This window comes from Pocillopora damicornis, chromosome 1 (assembly GCF_964200805.1).
Source record: "Pocillopora damicornis chromosome 1, jaPocDami1.2, whole genome shotgun sequence".
NCBI classification, from domain to species: Eukaryota; Metazoa; Cnidaria; class Anthozoa; order Scleractinia; family Pocilloporidae; genus Pocillopora; species Pocillopora damicornis.
In genome coordinates, this window is record NC_142670.1 from 8,470,440 (window position 1) to 8,480,552 (window position 10,113).

The following is a 10,113-nucleotide window of genomic DNA, read 5'->3' on the forward strand; positions in this document are numbered from 1 at the left end:
CACCCCGCGCTATGCTATTTTCACTTAGAGGCTGGTCAGAGGTCACGTTTACGAGGTAAACAAACCGATCTATTCCTGATCACCGTTCTTGTCGATCGGAAAGTCAAAATACCAGCGTGATATTGCTGCGAAGATGACGCAGTTATGTTACTTGATTCGTACTTTATATTCGAGTCGAAGCTTGGGTGGCACAGGTTATTTCTTGCGGTGGAATCGACGAGGGGAATTCGAACACTAGTTGTAGTGTTTGAATTGTTGAAAGAAATGGTCGCATGAGGATTGTAAGTTTAACGAACAATTTCAAATTTTGCCACTTGAATTGAAAGAAAAGTTCATTTGAATTGCTTTCGTATGTATTTCTGACGGTTTTAGATTTACCTGCTTGATTTATATCGGTTACGCTTCATGTTGACAAGTCCCTCAAAATGGCGGCCAAACTTGGAGATTTCCGAAAATTAGGTAAGTTCACGGAGTTATAAAGTTCTCGTAAAGGTCGGGCCGCAAAGTTTTTTTCTGTAGTTATCTTTTCTATGGCACCTACTTCCTAGCTATGTTAGTTGGATCAGTTAAGAACGCCTCACTTTTTCAAAAATTTACCTTGAATTTGATCGGTTTTGGCGTGTTTGATTTAGGCGAACCGATAAGGTGTCATTCAAGTCTTCCTGTTTCCTTGATTGACACGTGATGTTTACGAAAGTCGCCTCGATAGATAAGATAGAGTTAATATACATGGCTGTGGTATTTTTTATTTGCTGAGTTCCGTAATTTTTTGTAAATTGTCCTCTAAAGTTGTATGAAATTAAAGTCTTGAAAAGTGTCACAACAAGCCTTCGCTCGAGTGAAATTTAATTTCCGTAAAACTCTGAAAAATAAAGAGATCCGTTCAAACTGATTGTGGTTTTAGCATAGGTACATGAATGTCTTACAACACACGAGAAACGAGCGAAATCCGTGTCTCAAGCAAAATCGACCGGACCGCTCTTACAGAGACACTCTCTTAAATTGGGGTCACTGCTGCAGCTGGTCTTCTTAATTACATGATCTCATCAGACAAAAGCAAGTTCAAAACACCTTTTTCACCGAGTGTTCTTCCAATCTTTTTGCTTCATTTTAGATGTTTTTTTAACTGTCAACCTAAAGTGAGTCCCTTGGTCAAACTTAGTATCAAATCACAATGTCGCGGATTACAGTGCTCTAAAATATCATCCTATAAGTGGAGGCTCTACCAGCATTTCAAGCGAAACACCTCCTTTATCTGGCAAAGGATACATAATTTACGACTCGTCACAAGTACACCGCTGAATTCAAGTGACATTGTTATCAAAGGAGGTTCCCTTACTGGTGGAAATATGTACCGCTTGGCACTATTCATAACAATTACGGACGGTTTATGGGGAGTGAGTGCTTACGATTTTTCTACCGCAAGACCCCCTACAGGTGGTAACTGCTTGATCACTCCGCCAAGCGGCATCTCACTGAAGACCGATTTCAATCTGAGCTGTAGCAACTGGGAAAGTGACAACACCCCTCTGTCCTACCAGTTTCAATACAGGCTAGAGAATGGTCTGTACAGTGTATTATATCGTGGCGTTAACAAAAACATAAGTACCTCTTCGATACCGCCTGGGAACAGTACAGATAATTTTACTGTCAAAGTTATCGCTACAGTGACTGACAATTTTGGAATTTCTGCCTCCCCAGTCTCTTTGGCAGTTCAGGTAAGTCGCTAACCATTGATTTAGCGTCTAGCATGAAAGGATGTGAAAATGTTAATTTCTTTTGGTCGCTATCAGTAATAGAGTAGTTATAGTAATAGACACCTTCTTTTGACTTTGCAGATCAGTCCATATCAGAATGTAAGCACTGATTTTATCACAAAACTTCTACTAGCAAACGACAGTTTATTTCAGAAGTTCATCGAGATCGGAAACCTGAGAAAAGCGGCGCTTTTAGCAAACTCTGTCCTGCTCTCAGTTTCACAAGAAACCTCAATGAATTTCCAGGAGAGATACAAGGTACTCTTCAAACATAACTTGTTACTTAAAAAGTGAAACAATACTGGTTCATTATGATCGTATCCGAAAAGCAAAGAGTTTACTAAGAGCCAAACATGCCAAAGAAAAAGAAAAAGAATAAATGATTTGTATTTGAAAAAAATATACTATCATTAAAAAAATTAACTTTCGAAAAACAGTCGAATATAATGCATTAAACATACGAACATACTTTTTAGAAAAAAATGTAGGCTTGTGTGTTAAATACCTGATATTACCACATCCCAAGAGTCGTGGCTTCTACGTTAGATGTTGACTTCCCATTATTCTCGCGGGTTGATTGTGTGAGTAAACAATTTCGTCTACCGTCGTGACGAGTGAAGAACGCTGAAGAGCCTTGAATTAAATTTTAAACGAATACTTACTACATCTTGAAAATGAGGTTTGAAAATTTACCTCATGGGCGGATATCACCCGGCATTCCTTTATTTCAGCTTGAACGTTTTCGGTGTTTTGATGCATTTAGATCAATCATGCGCTTGCAAATGTATCATTTTGATGGGTTTTAACTAACAATTTAATTGGGAAACCTGATACGTTGAGTCTTAATATGCCTTTAGATGTATCATCTTTGGAACGAGCCTAATATGAGGGATAATAATAATAATAATAATAATATATAAATTTTAAGAGCGCCATATCCTAAAAGCTCTACGGCGCTTTACAATTTTAAAAATAAATAAAAATAAATAAAAAGTTACAAAAAACGATAAAAAGCTTGTCTAAAAAGAAGGGTCTTGATACAGTCTGTTTGCCTATTTCTCTACTGGCTTAAATAACATTAAGCTTTATCGTTGTTCAAGGTTATGAACTACATCCTTGAAAACATTTCGCCCTTGGAAGCGAAAACTGTCTTCGACCTCCTTCAAAAATCTTCGGTTATCGGTTCTGCTCTTCCGGTTCTGGAGGAAGTGCCCCACCAGTCTCTGGTAAGTGAATTACGTAGTACTGGTTGGGGCTGGAATAGCCTTGGTTGTTACGTCAAGTTTTAATACCATGACACTATTTAGCCAGAAAGGCTACAGAAACAACAGCAAAGACGAAGAAAACGGAAACAAACAAGCATGAAAAACAAGCAACTGTTGTGTTATCAAATGAAGCTGTCTATAATTTTGTAATCACTTTAAATAATTCACCACAAATTAGCTCTAAAAGGTAATGGAAAGAAATCTGAAAGTAAGCACTTTTACCTTCATTTATATTTATTTGCACTCCACAGAATTCCTCCTTATCTGCTATCAGTTCAATGACGTCACTCCTATGGTCTATCGCCCAGAAACGAGATGTAGCAGACATATCGCTGACAAAGCAATCAGCAGAAAACTTGGCTTCATGTCTTAATACCGTGTTGAAGGCAGCAGCAGTGACTGCTTCAGTAGACTTTAAGTCAAGTTTTCAGCAACAGGTACTTTAGTGTACATTTAGGTGATGTCCAAACGTCTACGAGTTAAATAGACCTTTTAAAACGCAATTATACATACAAGCATAATCATTAGACTTTATTCATTAGCAAATGGTCCATCGCAGATTTCTTTAAACTTAACCGATACTCCCTTATTCATTCAGATTTTGAACCTTTTATGGTTTGTTTCTATGTATGTTTGTTTTAAGCTTTCGAAAATCCATAATTTGCTTATATTATTTGCTTATTTATGCAATTTCTACAGGGTAAACTATTAGTGAAGATTTCAATGAAGGCCCTCCAGAAAGTTGCAGACTCACTGTTGGTCTTGACGGTACCTGATGAAAAAATTATACCATTTACTGCAGGACAGCTATCCATGACACTCGGAAGATATACCCTCCAAAGACTTTCAGGACTGGAAGTAAAAGCAGGGAAAGGCCGGTTTATCTTACCGTCTAAGAGCCAGTTGTTACTCTCTGGAGTAAACGAAACAAGTTTTATAGATGTTCAGGTAAGTATTCCTGCCCTTCAAGCCAATTTCAATCCAGGCAGTCATATTTCTTGTTTTGCTTTTGACGTGTTCAACTCTGGCACTTGGGCAGCAAAAGAGAATCGAATCATGCGATCGAAGTGACCACATCAATGTTATTTATTTTTTGTTGTTTTCCAAATATATTTCCAGTTTTACTTTGAACCCAACTTATGATAACTTAAGATTAATAGTAAGACGGAGTACCCTGTTTGCGAGTTCAACCATAGCAGTCCACAAAAACAAACAAGCAAAATACTTAATTATTTCTCTTTCAGATGCTCTCATTTTCTTTCAACCCTTACACTTGGGACGGCACCAAGGAACGAGTTGGCTCTGATGTTGTAAGCCTGCACTTGAAAAATAATGACAGCGAGCCTATTAAAGTATCGAATCTCACGGAAGACATTGTTATCGTTACACCTTTAAAACTTCACAAAAACTCTGCTTCAGAAAACTCATGGTATTTCACAAAGAACGATGATCTACGTTTCCACGAGATAAACGTCAAGTATGAAAACACCCTGTTGATGCTGGAAATCAAACCTCAAGATCCAACCGTACATCTGTTTGTCTTTATGCGTTTTGGTCAGCGACCGACAACTCAAAACTACGACTTCAATGCTACTATCTCTCATAACGAAAAATGTGTTTGGATGATAAGCACACATGGCAAAAGTAACGGACAAACGGTCTGCTCCTTGAATCCACATGCGCCGATACAAGTTCTGGCTGAGCGTCCTGGGAAATACTTACTCGGCTTAAAAAATTATAATGCCACAGTGAACTTATCTCACACAAGAGATAAGAGATCTTGTCTTGGTGGAAGGCGAAGGAAGCGCTCCTGCGTCGAAGTCAAAGATCCACAACCCGCCCCACTCCAGAGTGAAAATGTCCCTGTGATGCCAGTTTATGATTCCACAACAGACCAGAACTACACTCTGAAGGTGACCTTGGGTAGCTGTGTTTACTGGTCGGAAACAAGTGACATGTGGATATCATCTGGTTGCCGAGTAAGTGAAAATTAAATAAAGATTTTCAGCGTAATCTTTTTTTATTCACAATTCAGATTATTTGAGCTTTCCTGAGTAATGTTTGTAAAAGTGCTGTGGTATTGCAATAATCTTCACTCATTAAGCTTATCATTGAATTCAGGCTAATATTTGATTACAGAACATTTTCAGACAAAGTTCGAATCGATTTGATAGCCAGCCAGGGTATAGAAGCGCCTTAAAGCAGAAAAGATGCAGTGTGATTTATGGTGACAGCCAAAATGATAATTTTCATCATTAAGATCTTCCTTTTATAATTTATAATTATAATTTCAGGTTTTAGCAGAATTAGATGGATCTATAAACTGTAGCTGTAGCCACTTGACGTCATTTGGGGGAAGTCTCTTAATTGAACCGAATCCCATTGACTTCGACAAGGTTTTAGTCGAGTTCCAGCAGTTATCAGAAACAGGAAATATCGCAGTTATTGTGGTTATTGCGGTGATTCTGTTATGTTATGTGACTGTGCTTATTATCGTACGGAAATTCGACGAGGAAGACGCGAAAAATGTGAGTGTAGAGTCAGATTTTGCTTAGGACTATTGTTTTAACGGAGCATGCTCTCCAGTATAACCCTTTCACTCCCATGATCTAGTTGTTAATTCTCCCTCCGATTGCTATACAATTTTTGTAAATAAGTCATGACAATTTGCTAATAGATCAAGATGACAAATTCTACCTGATAATTTTGAGTATTCTCATGACCTGTTGCCTATATATATTGCGTGTTGATCACCTCTAGGAGTTGAGGGGTTAGGAAAAAAAAAGGTTTTAATGTTGACAACATTATTCGCTTTAAAGGTTTGTTGATATTGAAATTTCGAAGTTTAAAAATGAAGTGACTGTCCATTCTTTTTTTTGGGACTGGGACAAATAGAGCGAATTAAGAATATAAATCAGCTAGCCATGTAATTCATGCTTTATCATGTATTTTTTAGAGGGAATTACCGATCCAACTTTCATCATCTTCAAGCAGCACCTATGAATATTTCATAGTGATTACTACAGGGGCTTGGAAAAACTCGGGCACCACTGCTCATGTTGCTTTGGAGATTTACGGTTCTGATGGAAAGACTGGCATTCTCCACCTTAGCCAAGAAGAGCCTGATGCAGTTAATACGTTATTCTCTCGAGGTAATTCAGATGATTTTGTACTTTATGTTGACAAATCACTTGGTGCGATTCAAGGGGTGCAGATTGGACATGATAATTTTGGAGATAATCCTTCGTGGTACCTCGAAGAAATTCTCATTCGGGACGTACAATCCAAGCAGTCGTGGAAATTCATGGCCAATCAGTGGTTTGCTCTTGAGCGCGGAGATGGACGCATCGAGCGAGTAATCGACCAGACCTCAAATCCTCTGGATTTTGGCGATGAAGTTGCAAGACGTTGGCGAAGAGGGCTCGCGGAGTGGCATATTTGGGTTTCAGTAGCAACCAAGCGAAGAAAAAGTCGCTTTACAAGAGTACAGCGGTTGTCTTGCTGCCTCTCCGTGCTTTTGACATCCATGTTTGCTAACGCGATGTTCTATAAGTTAGAAGGCAAATATGAACATCCTATCCAAGTCGGACCGCTGAAAATGTCGTGGAGACAAGTGGTGACTGGAATTGAAAGCGCGCTTGTTGTGACACCCATAAACATTGTCATAGTTTTTCTGTTTCAAAAAGGAGCTGAAAAGTCTGCCACGAACAATGACTATTGTCTTAAAGGTACCCTGATCTTTGGTGTCGCTTGGTGTTTGTTATTTTTCTCTTGTACTGTTTCGGCCGCGTTTTCAATTTTCTACAGTCTCATTTGGGAAAAGAGTGTCAGTGAGCAGTGGCTGTCTTCAATGCTTATCTCATTCGCGCAGGATGTAACAATCAAGGAACCAGTCAAGGTGTTCTTCACAGCTTTAACATTCGCGGCGATTTTAAAGATAAAGGCGAAGACATCAAAAGTACACGCCTGCGAAAGCCCTCAGCAAGTTAAAACTGGGTACTATAAGAAACATTTTTGGGCACTGAAATTATCAGAGGTGGAAGAGATGAGGAGACGACAAGCTAAGAAACAGAACCTGGCACTTTATTTAACAGAGTTGGGTTTATACTTGGTCTTCGTCTTCTTCCTTATGGCAGTGTGCTATGGAAACAGAAATGACCATCGGTACTTGATGACAAAATCAATCCGAGATGGACTACCAAACTTTGACAAGGTAAGTAAACATTATTTGATTATGATAAATCAATTGCTGAAATTCGCGTGTTTAATTTGCCTTACGACTTTTCGTTCCCATCAGATGACAAACAATACAATGTACTGGAGCTGGTTACAGCGTGTTTTCATCCCAGGAGTGTTTTCCAGCAGATGGTACAACGGTCAAAGGGATAAGCAAACAATTTATATTGGTAATAAACACTCTCTTCTAGTCGGAATGGCTCGAGTAAGGCAACTCAGAGTGAAAGCGAGTAAGTTTTTTACATTTTCATTCCTCTTTGCATTTCAGTGAAAAGGCTATTTACCGACACACGTCATTTTACACACTATACTTATTCATATACAATTTAGCCTGATAGAGAAGTGATCAGTGTCCAAACTTAAATATAGAGTTAAACCATAGTTTATTCAAATTGTTAAAGGAAAAATATTGAACATGCACCGGTGACAATTTTCTCGACTCTTGACGATTCTAACAATTATCTAGACGAGTGTTTAGGTAGCTGCGCTTTATTATGAACGTTAATCAAATTAAGGTTTTGATGACGGTGCTCCTTTCCTCTGCAAGCAAATTCGAATTTGAAGGCTTCTAAAACAACTTTAGTTTCTCCATAACAGATCAATTCGCTGAGAGAAATGTATACCAAAACAAACTTCCTGATCATGATCTTTTATTCCAACTTTCAGCGCAATGTAAAGTCCTAAACTATATGGAAACATCTTTCCATGAATGTTTCAAGGGATACTCGACAAAGAACGAAGACAAGACCGCCTACAACAAACCAGGCTGGAGGCCTTTCGACAATGCCACGAGGAATGACGAGTTATTACAACTTTGCCCGAAGCCATGGCGATATCAACATGCCGAGGAAACCGACACCACACCCAGGTGGGGAAAGTTATCCTTTTATGATGGAGGAGGATTTGTAGCCGACCTTGGTTACGATAACCATACGGGGTTCAGCATAGTAACAAATTTACAAAACAACGGTTGGCTTGACAGGCAAACCAGAGTTGTCCTGGCAGAGTTTTCCACATACAATCCGTCGGTGAATATTTTAGGTGTTGCCACATACTTCTATGAAGTTGATGCATCTGGACTGAAAGCAGCCTCCATGCAAACTCGTGCTCTTTCACTTGATTCTACGGACACGCCCTCGCATCAGTTTTATTTGATTTGCTTGTTTCTGTACATTGTATTGGTTTTTTTGTATTTTGGAAGGGAAATTTTCAGACTTTACATTTATCGTTCTCGATATTTCAAGTCTATCTGGAATTGGATCGAGATATTCCAAATTATTTTTTCTCTGATTGCCGTGGTGATGTACATAATACGACAAAGTAAAGCCATTTCAATCATTGGCAAACTGCATAAAAACATTTATTCAAATCTAAGTTTCCAAGAAGCTATCACTTGCCAGGAAGTGGAAAACGTCGCACTTGGAACTCTTACTTTCATTGTCACCATCAAGCTATTGCGAATCATTCGCTCCAACAACTATGTTACTCTATTCTCCACAACATTGAAGATATCTGGACGATCTTTGTCATCCTTTAGCATCGTTTTATCCATTTTCTTTGTGGCATTTTTGCACTTCGGCGTCTTGATGTTTGGTTCTGTAACTGAGCGCTACTCTTCGGTGCTGAAAGGGACTTATTTCCAACTCGAGCTAACTCTTGGTAGAGTGAAAGCTAGACCAATAAATGAATTAGCCGAGGCTAACACCACATACGCCAAACTATTCGCCTTCTTAATTCTCTTTACTCTTACTATCCTGTGCATGAACTTCTTTATCGGCATAATCAACGATGCTCTTTTGGATGCTAAGAAAAATGTGAAAGAAAGTGAACTGTATGATCTTATCGATGAGAACCGTTGCTCGAGCTCAAAAGAAAGAAAAGAATTTTTCGATACAATCAGTAATACTTTGAAACAGTCGAGAACCTCCAAAACGTCGGCAGAAGTGAAGGACAAAAGATCAAGAAACATTGGCCCTGACCCCAAAATCAGTTCTAATCTCAACTTTGATTTAATAAGTCAAGCTATCATAGCTTGGAGGAAGAAAAGATCCAGAGAAACATTAGATAAACAGCGATGCAGTACAAGGAGACGGGCATTGTTCGACAAGATAAGCAACATGTTGAAATCTCTGAAAGGTGAAAGCAATGACGACGGCAGCAAACGTGGAGAAAAAAAGAAAGTAAGATTTCAAGAGGATGTCGTCGAGTCTTCCCTCCGTACATTGCGTAGGAGACAACATGACCTGTTACAGCGGCTGGAGAGTATTGTTTCAGGGTTCACAACGGAAGAGGAAGAATTTGATTATTTATTAAAAACAGCAGAGGCTCACATCTACTAGGCTGAGAGAGAGTAAAAAGGAAAGGTGAAAGGAAGTAAAACACTTCATAGAAAATCAATTAAAAAAAAACAGATAGTTAATCATAAATCCCCTCGCACACACAAAGAAATAGCAGGAACTCTCCAGCGTGTCGTAGTATTGTGGCGAATAACAAAAAAAGGAAAAAAACTCAAAGAGTCATTTTTTTCGCATTTTTTTTTTATAGCTGATCTCAGAGGAAGAACCTGTTTTTAACCTTTCTTTGGAGCCTATTGGTTGTATATAAATATGGTTTGTATTCAACACCAAAAATATAAACTCCTTCATATCATTGAAGACAGAGTAACACTACGAAAGTTAAGTATTGTTTTGTTATATATTCCCCCTGTAATATTTTGTTGCAAAAAGTTGTAACGATGTAGACGAATATATTCGAGCCTCGATGATTTGAAAGATTTTGAAAATGATATTTGTATTTAAGACTTTCGTTATACTTGTTGTGAATACTATTGATCATTTTATTGTTAAGCAACAAGT

The 10,113-nt window shown here is 38.4% G+C and overlaps 1 protein-coding gene across 1 annotated transcript; it reads left to right on the forward strand.

The window, feature by feature from the left end:
- The first annotated feature begins 1,037 nt into the window (after nt 1-1,037).
- LOC149051796 (polycystin-1-like protein 2) lies at nt 1,038-9,627 on the forward strand. Its single transcript, XM_089214797.1, has 10 exons — nt 1,038-1,718; nt 1,839-2,015; nt 2,858-2,983; nt 3,274-3,459; nt 3,722-3,970; nt 4,267-5,001; nt 5,317-5,550; nt 5,979-7,235; nt 7,320-7,488; nt 7,925-9,627. Exons 1-10 carry the CDS (start codon nt 1,038-1,040, stop codon nt 9,595-9,597), a joined length of 5,487 nt encoding a protein of 1,828 aa, XP_089070923.1. The 3' UTR covers nt 9,598-9,627.
- The last annotated feature ends 486 nt before the right edge of the window (nt 9,628-10,113 follow it).